Source organism: Equus asinus, chromosome 12 (genome assembly GCF_041296235.1).
Source record: "Equus asinus isolate D_3611 breed Donkey chromosome 12, EquAss-T2T_v2, whole genome shotgun sequence".
Lineage (NCBI taxonomy): Eukaryota > Metazoa > Chordata > Mammalia > Perissodactyla > Equidae > Equus > Equus asinus.
This window is the reverse complement of record NC_091801.1, coordinates 22,983,884-23,007,780: the sequence shown is the minus strand read 5'-3', so window position 1 is coordinate 23,007,780 and position 23,897 is coordinate 22,983,884. Positions and strand designations below refer to the sequence as shown.

Here is a 23,897-nt window from a genome sequence, read left to right as displayed (position 1 = left end):
GAAGGTTTTCTCTCCCCAGTCATAACCTGAAATGCTCGTGCTACAGCGCCAAAACCCACTCAATACTAAGCAAGCACTGTGCAGGTCCTTAGTTTATTTTCATTATGAAACATCCACTCATCATTTTCTCTTTTGAGTTCAATACTGTGTCATAGAATTTTACAATTGGAAGGATCTGTACGGTTAATCTAACGGAAACTTTTTCACTTTAGGGATGACAGAATGACTTTGGAGTGGTTAATGAGCTTAACCTCTCAGTCTGGTGGTGAGCAGAGCTAGAGCCAGAAACTGCCTCTGCCACGCCGCCTTGATTATTCCTAAGGCATCTGTGAGAGGAGTGAGGGTCAGGCTGTGGTGGGCTCTGGGGGTCCTGCCCCCGTCTGGACCACAAGAGTGGTTGTGGGCTCCCATAGTCTCCTGTGCTGTGATCGATGGGGCACCTGCTGGGCATGGGGACTTGCAGAGCACTGGGCGCCCCACTGGGCACCGTGCACACCTATGAGTTCACATTCAGTGACAACTGGGGAAGCTGGGCTAACCAAAAGATCATGCTGGTTAAACCCAGTGACATAATGAAAAACACAAAGATGACAACAATCATGATCGCCTACATGTTCATGTAAACATTTTTTCCACCAAAGTAATGAATGCGCTTGGGGAGTTTTTCAACTTTGGAAAGACACTGCAAGGTAGGGTCACTTTTATGGGCATTAGGGAGAAATCTGGGATTGTGATTTTTTTAAACACAAACCAAGGAACTTCATTATATAAAATTCACATGGCTATGATGTGGATCAAGGTTGCCCCAGAGACCCAGAGAGAGAAGTCCAAGGTATCCTGGCCTACATGCTGATCTATATGACCTGATGCATATCAAAGTTATACGGCCACACAATAACCAGACCCCACCTGCACTGATACCATTTTAATGACTTTTTACATCATCATTCCTTTGTCTAGTAAAAATAAGTCACGTACCCAGGCCTTATAAATTTATCCCTAACCCTCAACACACTGCAGCTCTTACTGCCCATGGGTCCTGTCCCCATGCTGCAGCTCTTACTGCCCATGGGTTCTGTCCCCATGCTGCAGCTCTTACTGCCCATGGGTCCTGTCCCCATGCCTGTAGCTCTTACTGCCCATGGGTCCTGACCTCATGCTGCAGCTCTTCACTGCCCATGGGTCCTGTCCCCATGCGTGCAGCTCTTACTGACCATGGGTCCTGTCCCCATGCCTGCAGCTCTTACTGCCCATGGGTTCTGTCCCCATGCCTGCAGCTCTTCACTGCCCATGGGTCCTGTCCCCATGCCTACAGCTCTTACCGCCCATGGGTCCTGTCCCCATGCTGGCAGCTCTTCACTGCCCATGGGTTGTGTCCCCATGCCTGCAGCTCTTTACTGCCCATGGGTCCTGTCCCCATGCCTGCAGCTCTTACTGCCCATGGGTCCTGTCCCCATGCTGCAGCTCTTCACTGCCCATGGGTCCTGTCCCCATGCGTGCAGCTCTTACTGCCCATGGGTTCTGTCCCCATGCTGGCAGCTCTTCACTGCCCATGGGTCCTGTCCCCATGCCTGCAGCTCTTTACTGCCCATGGGTCCTGTCCCCATACTATTCTCTGAATAAAGGAGCACTACCACCAGACCTTGAGAGTCCAAGAAATCTTTCTTTCAACTCCTTGGCTCGCCGAGCCCACATCAGTTACAGGGGATTAAAGACCAAACCTAATTACATATGTGTGTGTGCATGTGTGAGAGAGAAAAGAGAGATGAATTTTCTCTACAGTAATATTACTCAGTTGTCTGAGATGGCAAAGAATTCCATTTATTAGGAAATTCCAATAGGCACTTGAAGGCTCACACAGAACAGGCCATGCCTACATTTTTAAAGGTCTCATCTGAAATATTACTTCCTTGACCCTAAATTCATCCATTTCATAAGACTGAAAAGAGAAACTTCTGCTTGTCCAGAAAACAGCTTCAAATTCACATTTCTTCTTCTGACTACACAGACTTTAGAAAACAGAGATTTGATTATTATTTTTTTTAAAGATTTTGTTTTTCCTTTTTCTCCCAAAACCCCCCGGCACATAGTTGTGTATTTCTAGTTGTGGGTCCTTCTAGTTGTGGCATGTGGCATGCTGCCTCAGCATGGCTTGATGAGCAGTGCCATGTCCGCCCCCAGGATTCGAACCAGTGAAACCCTGGGCTGCCGAAGCAGAGCTCTCGAACTTAACCACTGGGCCACGGGGCCAGCCCAAGATTTGATTATTTTTAGCGTGCCACATGGCTTCAGAAACCCATCAGCAGCACCTGCCTTTTGAGTTAAACCTCGGCTATATTTGGCACTCCAGTCATCTATAAGCAGACTTCCCAGGTTCAAGCTTCATGAATCCCACAGTCCACTCGAGCTCTCTTTAACCCAAATCCTCATCCAGTTCAGGGCACTCTCTTCACTTCCCAGGGGGTCTCATCATCCCACTTGGATGGCGCACTTTTCTCTTCAACCTCAAATACCACTAAGTACTATTGTTAAAGTCTTCTCAAACCGATTAGTTGCAGAAAGTCTTTAGAGAGGCAAAGTCAAATTAATTCTTATTTAATGATTTCCTGTATTATTTTCATTCAATTAAAAAATACACATTTTTTTACTCCTGCCTTTATTTTTTTATATTTATTTATTTTTTAATTTGTTGTTGTTGTTTTTGAGGAAGATTAGCCCTGAGCTAACATCCATGCCCATCTTCCTCCACTTTATATGTGGGACGCCTGCCACAGCATGGCGTGCCAAGTGGTGCCATGTCCACACCCAGGATCCGAACCGACGAACCCTGGGCCACTGAAGCGCAACGTGTGCACTTAACCGCTGCACCACCAGGCCAGCCCAAAAATACATTTTTTAAAGTTAAGTATTACTACAGGTTTTATAATGGAAGCAGCAATCTCTTACTCATCCACCCTGCTCCGGAGTTCAACTCCCAGCTAATGCCTTTAAATAGTTCTTCCGACATTTACCTGCTTACATATAAATAATATGCTAATATTGCTATTTCTTGATTTATTAATTCTAGACATTATCACTCATCTTTCTATTAGGGAAGACAACAAGTTAACAATTTGATGTCTTCTTTCTGCTCTTCTCCAACTTGCAATACAGTTAATTTCACAAATCTTTCATACCTCTGGGTGAATTCACATTCAGGTTTTAGAATATTATGACAGTGAGGTATTTTCACACTTGAGTTGTATTGTAATGATTACACTTCATTTCATACGCAGCATTTTTCTATTCTGCCGCCTTTTCCTTGCCTTAATTTTCTAATGCACTTATCACTGTCTCTTCTCGATAGCACTGACAGAGTGCTATAAAATCTCTTGATACTATTCCACCCTTGGCCAAAAACATCATATAAGCTATTTCTTTCTTTCTCTCTTTCACTGAAGATGACCCTTCAGTAGCCATCTGTCTTGCCTTCACCTGGACCAGCTGTCTGGGCTTGTGGGACACCCGTCACCAGGGAACTTCCCTTGGCCTCTGCTGGGGTTCGGGCTCCTTAATTATTGGCTTCTAGTTGTTCCTGAGAAAGGACACACCACAGGTAAAATTGAAGTTTTGAAAATATCTGAAGCTATTCTTACACTTGATTGAAGGCTTGGCTATCTACAGAATTTTAGGTAGTAAATAATTTCTCCTTAGAACGTTGAAAGCATTGCTCCATTGCATTATAACTTTAAGTGTTTTATATATATATATATAACTTTAAGTGTTTCCAACAACAACAACAAATCTGATGGCTTTTGGATTCCTTTTCTTTTCTTTGTTCCCTCTAGAAGGTTTATAAAAGTCAGTATAGTGTAGTGGTTAGGGGTATAAAATCTGGAGCCAGACTGCTTGGTTTGGAAATCTGACTGTGCCACTTAGTTGTGTTATAGGAAGCAAGTTACTTAACCACTCTGTGCCTCAAGTTCCTCATTTATAAAGAGGATAAAATACTGCCACTTCCCTCAAGAGTCTCTAAGAAAATTAAATGTGCTAAAAAGACCTGTGATACATATAAATACAGCTATGATGATAATGAAGATTTTAAGATCTTCTCTTTATTTCTGGTTTCCTGAAATTTTATGGAAATGTGCCTTAGTGTACATGCTGGATACTTAGTGGTCTCTTTAGTGTGGAAACTCACATTTTTCAATTCTGGGCTATCTAGCATTATTTCTTTAATAATTTCCTCTCCATTTTGCCCCTATTCTTTCTGGAACTTCTTTTGTTTGTATGTTGGACATGTTAAATTGAGCCTCCAATTTTCCTAACTTTTCTATTTTCCATCCTTGTCTTCTGTTTTTCCCTCTGGGAGATTTCCTTGACTTAGCTTCCAATACTGTTACTAAATTCTTTTTTGCAAGTCACACTGTTTTCATCTCTGAGAGCCTGTTTGAGCCTTTGATTGTTCCTCTGTGTAGTATCCTATTCTTTTTTCAGGGATGCACTACCTTCTCTTACTGCCCTGAGGATCTTAGAGATATTACTTCAAGTTGGCATTTGCTCCCTGCATTTTCCATTTCCCCTGAGCTACAGCACTCTTGGTTTGTTGTGTTCTGTGTCTTCTTTCATGTTGAAGCGTCTCTCCAGGGTTTGGTGATCCCTGACTGTTAGTCCAATAAAACTGAGATAGAGATGGGAAGTTCCATGTGAAAGGGCGAGGCCTATGATGGACGGGCCTCACTGGTGGGTGCAGCGTCAAGTCAGTTTTTTCACTGGGCACCATAAAGCATCAGTATGGGCGGGCCTATTCTTGGAGGCCGTGAGGCTCCTTGAGTTGCTGTGATACCAGGTGCCTGAAATTCCTTCTCTTTGGAAGCCCCTCTGCAGTCACGTGCTTCGGTTTCAGATTTCATCGCTCTGCCGTCAGATATTTGTCTTTTCCATTTTCAAAAAAACATGCTGACGCTGTTCATCTGTTATTGTCTCCCTCCACCTTCCTCTTTCTTTTTTTGGTAGGTTTATACCATTTTTGTCTTTTCATTGTCACTTAAGTGAGGTTTCACATGGGAGGTGTTAAATGTATGTGTTCAATTTTACTTGATCCTTCCTCACTCATATTTTCTATACATCTCTAACAGTTGATTATTTTTAACTATTTACCTTCTTTTCTCTTAGACTAGAATGACCATGTAATGTGTAATCCAACCTTCTAGGGAAGTCTAGAAACAAAATCCTATTAGCCCGCAAAGCTCTTTATTAGCCCCTCAAATGTGTCTTCAAAAGATCACCAAACTCAAGGTAATGTCTCATGTGATGGAGTTAGATAGCAGAGAGAGAAGAAAGAAAAAATTCTCAGCATCATACATTTTAAATCAAACTCTGCTAATCCATACATTGATTTATTGTTAACAATGTCTTTTCACCTCTTGGCCTATACTCTTGCCTTGCATCACTTGGTTGGTATACCCCCGATTCCATGACGTGCTCAGATGATGATGAAATTGATTATGATGCTTGAAGCTTGACATAAAATCACTTTAGTTTTGTCCTAATGAAACAAAATTCATCTAACTGAGCTTTAAATATTTTCCTCTATGTAGGAAAACAGGACTATCCAGAGGAATATGTTTACTGAGGCAGTTAGTAAACCTTGCAGATCGCTAAGTAAAGGGAGTTTCTTCATGATGGTTATTTGCTTGCCAGGGCTGCCATCACACAATACCACAGACCAGGTGACTTAACAACAGAAATTTATTGTCTCACAGTTCCAGAGGTTGGAAGTCTGAGATCAAAGTGTTGGCAGGTTTGGTTTCTTTTGAGCCTTCTCTCCTTGGCTTGCAAGATGGCCACCTTCTCTTTATGCTCTCACATGGTCCTTCCTCTGTGTGTGCACAAACCCTTCTGTGTGTCCCAATTTCCTTTTCTCATAAGGACACCAGTCATATTGGATTAGGGCCCATCCTTATTGCCTCACTTAACTTTACCCCTTTAAAAGTCTATCTCCAAATACAGTCACATTCTGAGTTACTGGTGGGAAGGGGTTAGGGCTTCAACGTAGGAATTTTGGGGAGACACAATCAACCCGTAACACTAATGCAGATTCAAGTTAGAACTAGCTTCAGCTAACAAAGCAAATAGCAGATGGAAGGACATCAGGAATAAATTCATATCAACAGGGGAATCAATAAATTTATAGGAGCAAAATAAAACAGCCATGGAAAAAGGCAAGAAGAGCTACGCTTGTAACATGTGGAAAAAACATAATAGAAGGACTCCTAGAGCTCAGATGAACACAAACAAGATGAGGTAAGGAACTGTGTTTGATTAGCTATTAAAAAAAAGGGCACTGAGAAAACACAGGCTTTGGCAGTTAAGGATTCCCAGAGATGTGTATGTACCTTGAAAGGTTCTGAGTCTAAATTCAGACAAGGCATGAGGTCAAAGACTGTTCTAGGTAAAGTTTATGCACTGAATTGGAGTTAGAATGAATTGATAACAATGGTGCATTAGCACAATGTATACTAAATTTTATTTAATTGGCTATGAATATGCTTGCTATAGTTAATTATTTTAGGAATTACGTAGCTGATTTTTTTTAAGGAAGACTGGCCCTGAGTTAACATCTGTGCCCATCTTCCTCTAATTTATAAGTGGGACACGTGCCACAGCATGGCTTGACAAGTGGTATGTAGGTCCACACCTGAGATCCGAACTGGTGAACCCCAGGCCGCTGAAGTGGAACGAAAGTCTGAACTTAACTGCTGCGCCACCAGCCCGGCCCCACATATCTGATTTTTTCAGAGATAAAATCAGCTTAAATCTTAGCCAAAGCATGCCTATACTTTACACCATGATGCTAAGACATGAGTAGCAGTATACTCTGCCCAAGAAAGAATCCCCGAGGGGTGGGATCCCCCTGAATGCTGAGCTGGAGTTATGAAATCAAAGCAAACACCACAGTGAGTGTAATGCTTTCACAGCAAACTCTCTTTGCAATAATTTTAATAAAATCTCTGAGGAAATTAGTAGCATTAAAGGAGCAATCTCTTGCTGGTCCTAATGCAATTTAATCAGATCTCCTGTTTTCCAAGTTTGAATACAAAGAAAGGAAAACATGAGGCTGGCCCAGTGGCGCAGCGGTTAAGTGCACATGTTCCGCTTTGGTGGCCTGGGGTTTGCTGATTTGGATCCAGGTGCAGACGTGGCACCACTTATCAAGCCATGCTGTGGCAGGTGTGCCACATATAAAGTAGAGGAAGATGGGCACGGATGTTAGCTCAGGGCCAGTCTTCCTCAGCAAAAAGAGGAGGATTGGCAGCAGATGTTAGCTCAAGGCTAATCTTCGTCAAAAAAAAAGGAAAACACTTGACATTTCTTATCGTGGAAACACACAAAGACCAACGAAATGGAAGATCAAAGCGTGTTTATTCAGAGCTTGCTGTAGCAAGGGAGTCAGCCACCATCATTTGTATTTTGGCAGAGAAGTGGGCAAGCTTTACAGAGAAAAAAGGGAAGACTTCAGGTGTGCCCTGAGGGAGCTGTCGGCATGGAGAAGCTGTAGGTGGGCTGACTAGAAGTGGGTGTCCTATGTGATCGGTTAGGGGAACATAATGTCTTTCTCTGGTTGGCCCTAAGTATGAAGTGGGGACAAGGAAGCTGTTAGTTATTCATCAAGTCCTGGCCATTTTGGGCTAATTGTTACAAAAGTTATTGGTTAGCTTCCTAGATTGTCACTAGAGACAGCAATCTTCCTGCTATCCTGCAAATCTGACTGACAGTAGGCTGGCTTCCTGGGCCGATTATTGTATGGGTTGGTTTCCCGGGCAGTTTGCTCAGGTTGTAGGTCAAGGTTCTATCTTTATACATGCCCTGGCCATTGTCCAACTGTACATTCAGCCTCTCATTATCCTCACTGAAGGAAAAGGGTAACATTAGGCACTGAGCACTGGGCAAGAGAAGAGTCTTGGGGAACTGAATTTTGCTATTTCTAGAGAGCAGGAGAAAAAGGATGTCTTCTCCTCAGAGAAAGGAGAAAAGATATTCCAGGTTGTCAGGAGAAACATCCAGCCTGAGGGCTTCAAGGACTCTGAGGGCAAAGGAGACCCACATGCCTCATACCCTGGCTCAGAGGGCCAAGGACACTGGCCGACATCCTTAGTCAGAGGAAGGTAAAAGGGGAGACAAGGTACTATCGTCCCTTCCTGGCTCTGCCTACGGGGAATCGCGCACTGAGCTGCGTCCTGAGGGAGCTCCAGCTGCGAGCAAAAGTCCCAGAGTGCCGAATCTCAAGGGGCAGAAAGTCTGATGAGGAGGCTTCTGTGTATATATAATATAAATCACTTGATAAACAAATAACTCATCTGCAATATGTATGTGCATATTTATATTTAAGACATCAATCTGTGCGTATGTAAGACATAGATCATGACCTACAGGATTCAAAATTTTGGAACCACACACAGAGCAGCAACCTACAGGTACAGTTTGTAATTAGTCTGAAACAGCAAACACTGTACTGGGAGTCCCCAAAGGGAGTCACAGATAAAGCCAAGTTTTAGGCTTTTTCTTTTTACATTGACAAATACTGAAAACACACCGATTTCACTTTGAGATAGAAAATAATTTTTTCGTTTGAAATAATTCAAAGACTATCAAATATTTTATTCTCTTGCTATGTTGCCATCATTGGCATCATATGCAGTCCTTTAACCTCAGCAGAGTATTGACTCGTACTAAAGGCTCACATTTAAACACACACAGGAACACCCACAATTGTGGGATTTGGTTGTGTTGCATCCTGCTTTGTTTTTGAGCCTTATTAAAACCTTGTAGGAGAGGAGGAACTGAGGTAATTATTTGTCATTTAAAAATAAAGAAACGGAGGCTCAGATGGAGGAAATGATTTGCCCAAGGTGTCAGAGCTGAGGGCAGAATTAGCCTGCTTCTAATTGTAGGGCCCCTTTTAAAAAGCTTGCCTTTAAATCACATAATCCTCAAATTGTCTGAGTTCTCTGAACTCCCATTGTCATTTTGTTGCCATTTTTAGTGAAAGTATCATTGGAATCCAAAAAGTTTAAAGTTTGGTCTAGAAAAATAGGATTAAACTATTATGTTAATCTTAAGGAATTGCTTTCAGCACTTCTTTATACTATGATACTTTTCCATGTAATTGCTAATCCTCTTAATTTGCAGCTTAATTCCACTATAATCTGACATTTTTGCTTCTTTCTCAATCCCTTTCATTTCAAAAGTAGTTCAGTGAAAACATTCAAATATTTAATCGCACAGATAGAAATGCTGAACCGCTAAAGTATTACTATATAAGTCTTTTGTCCAGGTGACATTATTCATACACAATGGATTTCTTAATTAATAAAAGCCACAGTCTGAAGGAAAATGACAGAGAGAGTATCATTCTAATCAATCATTCTTATGCACTGTGTCACAACATTGGCAAAATATTACTGGGCACTCCTCCAACTGTAATAAAACTACAACACGAAGAAAGGAAGACTTATCTGTGATGCTATTTGTTATATCAGAGCAGCTGCTCTGAAACACTCGGAAAAATGCTGCAATAGTTCCCCCCTTTCCCAGTGATGAATGCAAGTTAGGCAGCAGGAAAAACAAATCCAAAAGGGATATTTTAAACTATAATTCTCAGTTGCTATTGGCTGTTGTGTTTTCAGTGTGACTACAGTAATTTCTGTGCATGCATGTTTACATCTAAATTAGCCATGGAATACTGTGGATGAAAAAGGGAAAAGCAAAATTTTTAGGTATGGTAGCTTTTCTCTGGCTAGAAGAGATCTTTCCTATTTATAACCTAGCAAAGCCTTTAATCCATTTTTGTTTCAATTTCTATGTTAAATACCCCCAAGGCACCCTACGGCTTTGATATTTGTGATTTGGGCAGCAACCTACTCAATTTTAATGAAAACACACCCAACAGAGAAAACTCTACTGGAATATTTTTCTCTAATTGTTTTCATTGAGTTACATAACCTCTTAACAACCCTGGTACACAGAGTTGCAAAATTGCAAACTCCACAAGGAGGAGGAACAATGAGAATTCAACAAAAGAGAAAAACACAGATGATGCATTTTACTGAACACTGTCCCATGCCTTCAAGAAAATTGCACTCTACATGTCACTGGAACACACAATGAGAATAATTTAAATGAAAATGTGCTATCTATTAATTGTCATATAAGGGCCAGAATCTGCGTAATTATCCTAAAAGGATTTTGGCCAAACACAGCAGCTACCAGATCTAGAAGGTTTCCACCTTAAGATGTTAATGCCTGGGTGATGATCCATAATCCATAATATTCCAATCAGCAATTTGAAAATGGAAGAAAATTTTGTGCAAGTGTCAACTGAATGGGCATGGGCCCTGGTTTCCTCACAAAGCAGGCTCTCTCCGCACAGTCATTATAGGCAAGTGGTCACCTTGAAATTATTATTTTTTTAAGTCATAACCGGATATGATATTAACATTTCTGCAAATAAAGGCAGTTAGCAAAGTAAAGCTAACTTTACAATCACAAAGCACTAAGTTTTAAACACAAGATGTTATGAACTCTGAGAATCCATGCTGCTGGGGACCCTGAGATTAACGCTCAGGCCTTGCTCTTCTCAAATAAAGTAGAACTTAAAACAGGCAGGGCTGAAATCAAAAGGTCCAGGGAAATACAATTTGAAATAAAGACTTGATTGGCAAAAAAGAAGGACATGAGACACAGGAGCAGACATCAGTAGCTTTGTGGGCATAGTGGGGTACAGACGGAGGTATGTACTGTGAGGACAAGAAGACCTCATATCAAATCTCTGCCATGTCACCATTAAATACTGGACCTTGGGCAAACTTCTTAACTTCTCTAATCCTTACTTTACTCACCTATAAGTGGGCACAATGATACCCATCTTACAGAGCTGTTGTAAAGATTAGAAGTATTATATACAAAAGTGCTCAGCACACTGATGAAGCTGGTGGCCAGACAGCCATTAATGATTAGGTAGCTAGTCACTAAAGTTGTTTTTCCAGGCAGTTATTAATTGCAGCCTTTAGTTATTTGCCTGCTCAAAGTTAGCTGTGATGCCTATCCTTAAAAGTCATGTAGAGGGGCTGGCCCCGTGGCCGAGTGGTTAAGTTGGCGTGCTCCGCTGCAGGTGGCCCAGTGTTTCGTTGGTTCGAATCCTGGGCGCGGACATGGCACTGCTCAAAAAACCACGCTGAGGCAGCGTCCCACCTGCCACAACTAGAAGGACCCACAACGAAGAATATACAACTATGTACCGGGGGGCTTTGGGGAGAAAAAGGAAAAAAATAAAATCTAAAAAAAAAAAAAAAAAAAAGTCATGTAGATAAGCAATATATTACCAGACTCCACTGGGTTCCTTACAGATAACATCTCTGATGCTTGGGTCACCATGGTAATGGGAGCTCCAGTTGTTTTTCAGGAACTGAGAGTCAACTGCTTGTCTAGTTCCAATCAGTTGAAACCACCGACCCATCAACTAGGCTTGCGTGAGTGTCCAATAGGTGACCCTTTGATATCAGGGGGGCCAAAAACTCTACCCTCAGATCATGCTAACACTACCATTTTGTGAACATGAGTCCTATGAAGAGCCATGAAGCTTCACTACATTTGCGCAGGTCATCGATTATCCCACTTTTCCTTACCTCCAATCATGTATCCCCACCCTTTAGACCACCCTGCCTCTTTATGACATAAATATCCCTAATCCCCATTTTCAGGGAGATTTGCTCTCCTGCCTGCTTGCTTGGCTGCATTGGGAATAAACCCTTTCTCTGCTGCAAAACTCACTGTCTAGGTGACTGACACATCATGTGGCGGGTCAAACGGGCCTGGTTTGGTAGCACTGATTGCAAATAGGAGCCATTTAATACATGATAGCTGTTATATTATTATTTCAGTAACATATAATAATTCAAAATCGGATTTCTAAGTTTTTTTTTTAGAAACTAGAAAATATTTTCCTATGAAAAAAGATAAATTTATAAATTATGATAATAACAGTAACTAGTATTTACTGAGCCTTTCCTACTTATTAAATCTTCTACACAACTATGGAACAAATACTATCTACATAGGCAATTTGCAGATAAAGAAATCAAAACACAAAGAAGTGTTGCTCGATGTCGCATCGCTGGTGAGGAATAGACCAAAAAGTCAAAACCAGGCAATGCGGCTACGGAGCTAATGCTCTAAACTGCTTCACTGCCTTGCCCCACTGGTGAGCAAATTAGATCTTCTTCGTCAATCCCCAGAAACTTGCTTATTTTTAACATACTTAAAGGACAATATACAGTCACAGTTTCCCATTTTTAACAGATTTATTGAAATGTCACTCACACACCATAAAATTTACTCAATTCAGCGGTTTTTAATGTATTCACAGAGTTGTGCAACCATCAACACTACCTAGTTTTACATCATTTTTATCATGCCAAAAAGTAACACCCTACGCATTAGCAGTCTCTTCCCCCAACCTCATCTCCTTAGTCCTTGGCAATCACCAATCTACTTTCTCTCTCTATGGGTTTGCCTAACGTGGACAGTTTGTATAAATGGAATCATGTAATTCATGGTCTTTTGCGACTGGTTTCTTTCACTTGGCATAATGTTTTCAAGGTTTTACCATGTCGTACCATGTATCAGTACTTCTTTGTTCTTCCATTTGGTAGATATACCACATTTTGTTCATTCATTCATTTATCATGTAGATGGCCATTTGTGTTGTTTCCTCTTTTTGTTATTATGAAAAATGCTACTATGAATATTCACATACACAGTTTTGTACGAACATATGCTTTCATTTCTCCTGGGTATATACCTAGGAGCAGAATTGCTGGGCCATATAATTACTCTATGTTTAACTTTTTAAGGAATTGCCAAACTATTTTCCAAAATGGCTGCACCATTTCACATTTTCACCAGCAATGTCTGGGGGTTCCAATCTCTCCACACACTTGCCAATACTTATTAATGTTCATCTTTTTTGTTATAGTCATTCTAATGAGTGTTAAGTGGTATCACATTATGGTTTTGATTTGCATTTCCCTAGTGATGAATGATTTTGAGCATCTTTTCATATGCTTCCTGGCCATTCACATATCTTCTTTGAATAAACATCTATTCAAACCCTTTCCCCATTTTTTAACTGAGTTATTTGTCTCTGTATTACTGAGTTATCAGAGTTCTTTTTATATTCTGGATATAAGTCCCTTGTCAGATATATGACTTATAAATATTACCTCTCATTCTGTGGATTTTATTTTTACTTTATTGATTGTGTCCTCTGAAGAACAAAAGTGTAAGTTTTGATGAAATCCAATTTATCTATTTTGTCTTTTGTCACTTGTGCTTTTGGTGTCATATCTGAAGAAACCATTGTCTAACTCAATGTTATGATGACTTACTCCCATATTTTTCTTCTAAGAGTTTTAGAGCTTTCTCTCTTACAGTTAGGCCTACTTCCATTTTGAGTTCGTTTTTGTTTACAATACGAGGTAACTTCATTCTTTTGCATATAAATATCCTGTTGTTCCAGCCTCAATTCTTTCCTCATTGCATTGTTTTGGCACCTTTGTTAAAAATCAACTAATCATAAATGTAAGGGTTTATTTCTGGACTCTCAATTCTATCCCACTGACCATGCAGACATATCCTTATGGCAGCATCACACTGCCTTGATAACTGTTGATTTGCAGTTAAGTCTTGAAATTGGAAACTGTGAGTTCTCCAACTTTGTTCTTTCTCAAAATTGTTTTGGCTAGTCTGGGTCCCTTGTATTTTTTTATGAATTTCAGGATCAGTTTGTCAATTTTTGCGGGAAAAAAAAAGCATGTGGAATTTTGATAGAGACTGTGTTGAAACTTTGTCAATTTGGGGAGTACTGTCATCTTAACAATATTAAGTTTTCTGATTCATAAACATGGGATGTGCTTCCACTTATTTAGATGTTTTTAAATTTCCTCCAATAAGGCTTTATAGTTTTCAATGTACAAGTCTTGCACTACTTTGCAAAATTTATTCCTAAGTATCTGTTATGGGTCAAATTATGTCCCCCCCAAATTCATATATTAAAGTCCTGACATCCAGTACTTCAGAATGTGACCTTGTTTGGAGATAGGGTCTTCACAAAGGTAATCAAGTAACAATGAAGACATTAAAGTGGGCTCTAATCCAATATGACTAGTGTCCTCATAAAAAGGGAAAATCTGGAGATGGACATATACACAGGGAGAATGCCATGGGAAGACGATGGGCAGAGATCTGTAAGCTATGGCACTCCAAAGACTGCCAGAAAACCCCCAAAGCTAGGAGACAGGGATGGGACAGATTCTCTGACAGCCCTCAGAAGGAACCAACCCAGCTGAAACCTTGATCTTGGACTTCTGGCCTCTAGAACTCTGAGACAATAACTTTCTAATGTTTAAGCCAATCAGTCTGTGGTACTTTGCTGTGGCAATTTCAGCAAACTAAGACAGCATCTTATTCTTTTTTGATGCTATTGCAAATGAAATTGTTTTCTTAATTTCATTTTGTGGAGAATGCTCCATGTGTACTTGAGAAGATGCTTTTGTTCAGTGGAGTGCTCTATAGATGTTTGTGAGTTCTAGTTGGTTTACAGTGTTGTTCAATTCTTTTACTTCCTTGCTGATAAACTGTCTAGTTGTTGTATCTATTCTAAAAAGATAAGTCTTAAAATCTCCAACTATTACTACTGAATTGTTTATTTCTCCCTTCAAGTTTATCTGTTTTTCCTTCATGTATTTTAGTGTTCTGTTTTTAGGTGCATACATGTTTATAATTGTATGTCTTCCTGATGAATTAACCTTTTTATCATTACAAAATGTCCTTCTTTGTCTGCAGTAGCACTTTTTGTCTTAAAGTCTATTTCATCTGATACTCATCTAGTCATTTCAGTTCTCTTTTGGCTATTGTTTGCATCAGATATCTTTTCCCATCTTTTTACTTTCAACTTATTTGTGTCTTTGGCTAAAGTGTGTCTCTTGTAGGTAGAATACAGTTGAATCACTTTTTTTAACCATTCTGTCAATCTCTACCTTTTGATTGGAATATTCAATCCATTTACATTTAATATAATTACTGATAATGTCTGCTATGTTGCTATTTGTTCTTTATATGTCCTATCTTTTTTTATTCCTCTATTCCTCCATTACTGCCTTCTTTTACATCAAATGTTCACTAGGTATCATTTTAATTTCCTTGTTGTTTATTTTACTGTACTTTTTTGAGTTACTTTCTTATTAGCTCCCCTGGGTATTAGAATTAGCAACTTAAATTAAAACAATCTAGTTCAGTTAAATATTAACCTAACTTCAATAGTATAGAGAAATTATGCTCTAATATAGCTCTGTTCCCTCTTCCTCCTTTGTGCTTATTATAGTCATACAAATTATATCTTTATATATTATGAGACCATCAACACATTTTATAATTATTACTTTATGCAGTTGTTTTAAAAATCAGGTATAAGAAAAGAAGAACAAAAAAAATACCTCTGTTCTCTCTTATGTTTACCCACGCAGTTATCTTTAGTAGTACTCTTTATTTCTTCATGTAGATTTGTGTTACTGTCTAATGTCCTTTCATTTCAGCCTCAAGAACTGTCTTTAGTATTTACTGTAGAGCAGGTCTGCTACTAGCATTAAATTCTCTCAGTTTTTATTTATCTAAGAATATCCTAATTTCTCCTTTATTTTCAAAGGAGAGTTTTGCCAGATACAGAATTTGTGGTTGACAGTCTTTTCCTTTCACTATTTGAATGCCATCCCACTGCTTCTGGCCTTCATCATTTCTGATGAGAAGTTAGCTGCTGGACATATTGAACATTCCTTTTCTGCCATGAGTCACCTTCCTCTTTGTGCTTTCATGAATCTCACTTTGTCTTTAGCTCTTGAGAGTTTGACTATGATGTGTCTAGGTATGTTTCTTGAGTTCCTGTTAGGAGTTCAGTGAGTTCTTGGATGTGTAGATTAATGTTATTCATCTAATTTAGGAGGTTTCAGCCATTATTTTTTCAAATAATCTTTCTGCCATCTCGCTTCCTCCTCTCCTTCTAAGGATCCCATTATGCATGTGTTGGTACTCTTGATGGTGCATCACAGGTTGTTTCCTTCATTCTGTTTTCTTTTTGTTCCTCAGCTTGGATGATCTCAAATGACCTATCTTCCAACTTGCTGATTATTTCTTTATTAGTACAAATCTGTTGTAGAGCTTCTCTAGTGAGTTTTTTTTTTCACTTAGAGTTGTACTTCCTGACTCCAGATTTTTCATTTGGTTCTTTTCTATAATTTCTGTCTCTTTGCTATTATTCTCCATTTGGTGATACATCGTCATCCTAATTCCCTTTAATTCTTTGGACATAGTTTCCTTTACTTATTTGAAAATATTTATAATAGCTGATTTAAAGTCTCTGTCCAGTAAGTTCAGCATCTGGGCCCCTCATGAAGTTTCTATTGACTGTATTTTTTCCTATTATGTATATATTTTCCAGTTTCTTTGTGTGTCATGTAATTTTTGTTGAAACTGGATTTTAGATTATATAATGTGGCAACTCTAGAAATCAGATTCACCCCTCCCCCAGCATCTGTAGTTGGTGATTTTTGTTTTTGTTGCTATTTGCTTGTTTGGTGATTCTTTGGATTAACTCAGTGAAGTCCCTATTACTCTATTGTAATATATGATTACTAAAGCCTCTTTTTGGTTAACTTAATGGTCAGCTAATGAATGGTCAGAGATTTGCTTAATTGCTTTGAACCAGTAACTCTTTCTCTCTTGTTGAGGGGCCGTGTGAGTTTGGGGGCTTGCCTGCAATGCTCAGGCAGGTTATAAGTCTGCATTAGCTTTCACGTTTTGCTTGCGCAGAGCCTCAAGGTCAATCAAAGGTGAAAGACTGTGGCCCTCTCAGGTATTTCCGGGCATGCACACCATCCTGCCTACCTGTACATGCATTGGCCTTCTACATCCCCAGGAATATGTCATGGCTTTTCAAAGCCCCTCACGGGCATCCCGTTCACTAGATCATCTTTTTTAAGCCTTTTTTTGGGACAGGTTCTTGCTTGCCCCAATTGGTACTGCTACCTTAGGCAGCTATGATATTAAAAAGAAACTGCCACTGATTGTTTTGACTAACAGCCTGGGATAAAGCTTTACTTATGAGTTAGGTCAAATAAAAACAATGTCCTGAGAATGGGGTTTTCCAAGCAGGACAAGATAAATAAATAGTGACAATGCTTTTGGTATGGAACTTTTTGAAGTGCTCCAAACCTGATCTGCCCCCACTAATGCCTGCAAGGCTGTGGTCTTCACAGCTACTGCTGTGAGATAACCAGTTTTCAAGGCTACCCTGGAGCTGGGGAGGAATGGATGGAAGTAAGTCACATTACTATCCCCCAAATCCTGCTGTTCTTACTGAGGTCTAGCCAGTTTTCTTGAACAAATGCTCCTCAGATTGTTGTAAGTTTTTGGTTAATGTACAGAGTTCTGAAAAAGTTGATTTTGACATTTTTTTCTCTGTGTTTTCAGTATTTTTATGGAGGGAGAGATTTATAAAGATATTTTCTCTGCCATTCTGAAGTCCTACTGATGAGGATCAAGGCTGCCCCAGGGAGAAAAGCCCAAGGCGTCCTGCCCTACATACTGATTTATATCATCCTCCAGGAAGCATAGGATGTCCTGTCCTGATCTGATCTGATTCTTAGCCAATGTTGTAGGACCACCTAATAACCATAACCAGACCCCACCTGCACTGCTACCATTTTAATAACTCTGTTACATGATCTTTCCATTGTCTTGTAAAGAAATAACTCACATACCTATGCCTTATAAATTTTTCCCTGCCCTCAACCCACTCCAGCTCTTCACTGCCCATGGGTCCTGTCCCCATGATATTCTCTGAATAAAGGGGCACTACCACCAGACCTTGAGAGTCCAAGAAATCTTTCTTTCTACTCCTCGGCTTGCCCAGCCTGCATCACTACCCTTATATTATATAAGCAATTAAATGGTTGAAGTTTCAACAGGAACTCTGAACATTCTAAACATCCTTCCCTATTACGCAACAGCAATTTCTAGAAAAGAATGACCTTATCCCTTGCTCCTGAAATAGCAGGGAGAGGGGATCTTTCTCTTCTCTAGGCCTCCTTGTCCCAGTGCAGTGGCAGTAAGAGAGAATTTTCCCCACATTCAGGGAAGGCCAAGAAGGATGCTAATTGTGCCAACTGCTTATATGTAAGAAATGCTAAATAGTAAGATTTTTATATCCCTGAGTCTTCTGACGCATCTATGAAACAACTAGAGAAAAGAAAGTTTATAGGAACTCATACAACAAACCTAATTTCTGAGCACCTATCATGTATTAGATACTGTGCTAGTCCTGGAAAAAGATGGGCATGGGCCCTGCTGGCTTAGAGCATATGATCTCATGGGGCTACAGAGAACTGAAGAGCCATTAAATACTGTGTGTTAAGTGCTTAAAAAGGATGTACAAGGTAATTTGGGTACCAGCAAGGACGAAATCCCTACCTTATCCTCCAAAAAGAAGTGACAATTATCTAACCTCTAAAGGATAAATAGGGATTGGCTGTGAAGGGGATAGGAAAGGTGGAAAAAGGGAAGGGGTAAAGGAGAGGACACTATCATATGAAAAGGTCTAGTGGGAGGAGGAATTGTAGGTGAACTGAAGACAGTAAAGGACAATGGCAAGTCATAAGGACAGAATAATAAACCTGGTATTTTGGGTTAAAAATCATTGACAAGTCTATAAAGTTGGAAAGGAGTATTAACCATGAGATTACAGCGTAAATCAATTTTCACATTGAATATGAATGTCTCTATGCAGCTGGAGACAGAACAGAAACAGTGAAAATTATATTTTGGGAGCACAGCTTTGGTAGAAACTTTAATTGCAGTTGAACCAGAGTGGAAAATTAGAAAATGAATGATAAGAAAGGGACAACTGAAAGCAGAAAACAACATTTGGGTGTGAGTGCACGTCCAGTCAGGAGGGAACTGAACACAGTAGGTCGCCTCCAAACATTCACTGTGCCTCTTCCCCCTTCCTAAGAGACCCCTGATTATGTTTGGGTGTTCACCCTTTTCTAGATAATCCATTCAATTTAGAGGAATCTGACCCTTTTCTGGCTCCAGGTGTTAATCTGGTGTTTTGAGGAAAATCTCATAGCCTCTTGCCAGTAATTCATCCTGAGTGGAAATGTGACTTAAACTGGCTCAGTCAGCCTGAAGGGAGATTTCTGGTCCCTGCTTGATGGAGAGGCACCGGCTTTCTCCTGCTGGACTCAGGAGGAGTCTCAGACTCCCCTGTAACTGTGACTGCCTATGAGACATGACTATGACCAATAGGACAGGGGTCTGCTAGGAGGTTTCTAGAAGGCCATTTAGGGCTGATGTGGTGGCTCAACGATGTTGTGAAGCCCCGAAACACTTTCCAACCCTCCATTCCAGTTGCTGCTGGCAGCCACTGTGCAGTAAGCCAGCACAAGGACAAAGGTGAGCAAGGAGGAAGTGCAGAGCCAAGAACGTCTTCCCCCTGATTCTGTTAGCCCTGAAGCCTGCCCTCCTATAGCTTCCTCTACATGAGTCGATGATCACATTCCTTCTTGCTTAAGCCAGGCTCCAGTTGTATTTCTGTCACTTGAACTTGAAAGCATCCTAAAAGTAGGGATGCTAAAAGTAGAAAAATAAATTCACAAAGAGATCAAGAAAAAAAGATTAGGTGGTAGAGGAAAATCAGAAGAGCTCAGCATGATACCATCTGAGAAGGATGGAATTTTACAAAGGAAAGAATCACTGACGGTACAAAATTTATCAGTGTAGATTTATCAAGCAAGATGTTTTTCCTGTACTGCTTCTGCTTTGGAATAGAGCCTCTTTAAATCAATCTGCATTCATTGTCACCACACTAAGGTTTTCTGATCTATGAAATATTCAAAGGCTAACTGATGACTTTACAAGTGGATTATGGTGATTAGAAAGGGTGCTTTTGCAATGAAATATAGAATAAACATGGTCAAGTAAGACTTATTTAATGTAAATACATTGAAACTTTTCTTTTCCCCCAGTAGGCCAAATTAATCAGTGAGGTCTTATAAGTCTTATAGACACGTTTTATCCAAGACGTTCTTTAATAAAAAAATTACGAAAAATGTAAAACATATACCTAAAGGTAGAGAGAAGAGTATTAAGAAACCTCCATATATCCATTGCCTAGATTCCAAAATGACCAATTTTGTTACTCTTGCTTTTCCCTTCTTGCCTAATGCGTGAAGGTAGCTATATTGCCTGGTGGTAAAAAGAGCCCACTGGATCTGCACTGTGTGACCTTCCTCCATCTGATGGGAGTGGACAGAGGGGGAGGTATTTGCTAGACTAGTATTGCCGCCTGCAATGTAGAGCAGCACAGTGGCTAAACCTGAAGTCCTTTCCCAAGGTGGAAAAGTTAGGGTACAAATGAAGAAAAGGAGGAACAGTAGCTGAGGGTAAGGGAATGAATAAATAAAGCAATGAGGGAAATCCAATATTACAGCAACACCTCAAAAGAGGCTCAGGGCAGGAGACGATATTGTCTAACTCAATAATACCAGCTGTCTGAAAGGGTGAAGCCATATGTTGCTAAGATCACTCCCGCTTTTGGAACCTGACAAGATCTAATGGAGGCCTGCCAACCTCACTGGCCTCACCCTGGGAGACATTTCATATGATAAGATGATAGACGGGACTAATTATTAATGACTGAATGTGACTCCAGTAATGTGGCAGGGTCTATTAACTGCTACGATCCTTTTGTTTTAAGGGATCTGTGGTCAAAAACCAGGGGGTGGCCTGTGGTAACATAAGAAATATATTTGGTCTTTGTCAGTGGTTCCAGCACAAACTCCCTAAAATCCATGAAATTTCCTGAATAACAGGAGTGCCTTTTGTCATTCATAAGGAGCCCTTTTTGAGCACACCTGAATTTATGCTAATGAGGTGACAGGATGGGGCCCCTGGATAACACCAGGATGGGGCTGGTCACCAGAAAGACCAAGTGACCAGAGGGTTGGAACTTTTAGCCCCACCCACCGACCACTTGGAAACGGAAGTGAGTGCTACAGGTTAACCTCTATAAAAACTGTTGACAAGAAGATTTAATGAGCTTCTGGGTTGGTGAATGTGCCCACATGCCAGGAGGGTGGTGCACCCGAGTTCCATGAGGACAGAAGCTCCAGTGCTGGGGATCCTTCCGGAACTCGCCCTATGTGCCTCTTCATGTGACTGCTCATCTGTATCCTTTGCAATATCCTTGATAATAAACTGGTAAATGAAAGTAAATGTTCTGAGTTCTATGAGCTGCTCTAGCAAATTAATCGAACCCGAGGAAAGGGTCGTGGGAAGCTCTGATTCTGTAGTCAGCCAGTCAGAAGCACAGGTGACAATCTGGACCTGCTACTGGCATCTGAAGTTGGGGGCAGTCTTTGGGGCTGAGCCCTTAACCTATGGCATCTGAAGCTATCTCCAAGCAGTGTCAGAATTGAGTTAAATTTGTAGGACACTCAGTCAGTGTCCACTGAGAATTGCTTGGTGGTGTTAGAAAACACACATGGGAGATATAAAATCAGTTGTTTGAAAACCAGAATGTATTTCCTTACATGAGAATGTATATAAGCAGTTAGATTCTCAGGCCAGACATGTGAAGTCCAGCTAACCCAGACTGATGACATCTTTTACATTTTGAGTAGAAAAGAATCTCACTGAAACTTAATCTACCTCCCGTTTTGTTCACGTGTCTAAAAAGAAGGAGCTCACCAAAGCAATAGTGAATGTCTGACCAGCCTGTACCAAAATCATGAAGGAGACATTCTTATGGTTTGGATTTAATCTACTAATCTTAAAGCTTCCAAGTTTTTGTTTCTTTTTTAAGCCATTAAGTTGTTAGAATCACATAATTTCCTTATCCTACATATCTGACCCAACGTTTTCTAAAACTATATCAAATTCTTTTATAGGCTCAGGACTGGTGGTTCTCAAAGTGTGGTCCAGGGACACCTGGGGTTCCCTAGAGGGGGTCTGCATAATCAATACTATTCTCTTAATAATACAAGAATGTTACTTGCTCCTTTCATGCTCATTTTCTCACAGGCACACAGTGGAGTTTTCCAGAGGCTACATGACAAGTGATATCCCTGCTGTAATGGGTGTATGTGAAAAGTAGCAGTGAGAATGCCATCATTTATTAAGCCAGATATCAAAGAGTTTTGTAAAAATAGAAAACAATTACCATCTTCTCACTTCATTTTTTTGTTATGAAAATATAATTATTTTTAAAAAGTTATTTATATTAACATATAATGGAATTATTTTACTTTTAAAGAATTCATAAATAAATATTATATTTTCTTCAGTTTTAATTTCTAAGAGTTACATTGATAGACATAACCCCCCCACACACACACACACACAAACTCTTCGGGGTGTCAGTAAGTTTACATAAGGGCATAATGGGGTCCTGAAGCCAACATGTTTGAGAACTGCTCTTCAAGACAAATTCCTTTCTTCACCATCTCAACAACTTTGGCCAGTGAGAAAAAAAGACTCTTTTTGCAATATTTTTTGCAAATTTCACTGGAAATAAAATCTATGTCTTCCCTGGCATTCCTTTCCATGAGAAGCATTCTCTGGTTTTGAGAAGGAAACAGATAACGATTAGGGGACAATGAAGTCTAGGTTGACACTCACCTTCACTAACTCGGTGTAGCCTGTCTCCTTTGGGGTCCACCACGGCTGGGCCTTCAGTCCGTTCACGTTGTACAGGGAGCGCTGCCAAACAGACGCAAAATGTCCCCTCTTGTGCCCAAGCTCGTACCACTTATACGCCTGAAAGAATTCAGAAAGATTGAACTCCCAATGAAACTTTTATTAATTTTAATATTAAAGTCACTAAAAATAAGGTATTACTTTGTGACATTTAAATAAAGACCTTGCTAGACAGGTGATCAAATCTGTTACACTGTGAAAATACTGTTGACTGGGTATCTGATTATGATCTATTATTATAAATAAATGTATGTATTTTATTTTCACTCTTAGGCTGTAAGGTCTCTGAATACAAGATTCACGCTGTGCTCATTTCGGTCTCCCCCCGAGTGTCCAGCACAGAGTCTAGGACTTATTTGTTGAATGGATAAATAATTTAAGACACTAATGTAGACTATATTTATATTTTAGGTTTCATTTCTTAAGTTCTATTTTTATGTTTCCTTTAAAAGGAAAGGATTCTGATTCTAATAATTTCTTCAAAGATAGTTGCATTTACTGAAGTGGAGTGGTAAAATGGAGAGCAACATCATTTCACATGTACATTCTTGCCATGCCCACATTTAAGAAGGCTACCTCAAAGTGCCAGAGTGTAAACCCTCCATTAAATTAAGTAGACAGAAAGGAAATATTATTCTGAGCTGGCAATAAATATAGTGATAAACAATATTAGATTTTTTAAAAGGGAACTTTTGTTCCCTTTTGTTTTTCTCCTGCCATAAGGGATAACATTTGTGGCTTTAGGCTGGCTGTAACATGATACAACTTGCCTCCAAGAAGACTAGCCTTTTCAGAGACAGCTGGCTGCAGAGTCTGCTGCTCCATATGTCTCCTTCAAATGATGCCCTAACCATATGCTCTCCTAGTGGCCTGTCCCACATGCTTCGTGCCCCATGCACGCTCCACTGTCTTTAGAATGGGAGCCGAGTCTAGCGGTGGACTTCACAGTATGCGCCTATTATTATAACTCTGATCTAATGATTACTTAGTGATTTTGAACACACATTTTGATCAATTAAACACAGGCAGTTAATATCAAGCGGATTAAG

General features: G+C 40.1%; 1 protein-coding gene across 21 annotated transcripts in view; it reads right to left on the bottom strand.

Moving 5' to 3' along the window:
• ASPH (aspartate beta-hydroxylase) overlaps positions 1–23,897 on the bottom strand; it is a 208,407-nt gene that overhangs the window by 21,162 nt on the left and 163,348 nt on the right. For all 21 annotated transcript variants that reach the window (XM_070481184.1, XM_070481187.1, XM_070481185.1 and 18 more), the window contains one exon: positions 22,771–22,908. In XM_070481184.1, the coding sequence (XP_070337285.1) occupies positions 22,771–22,908 (138 nt within the window). The remainder of the gene's footprint in view (positions 1–22,770; positions 22,909–23,897) is intronic.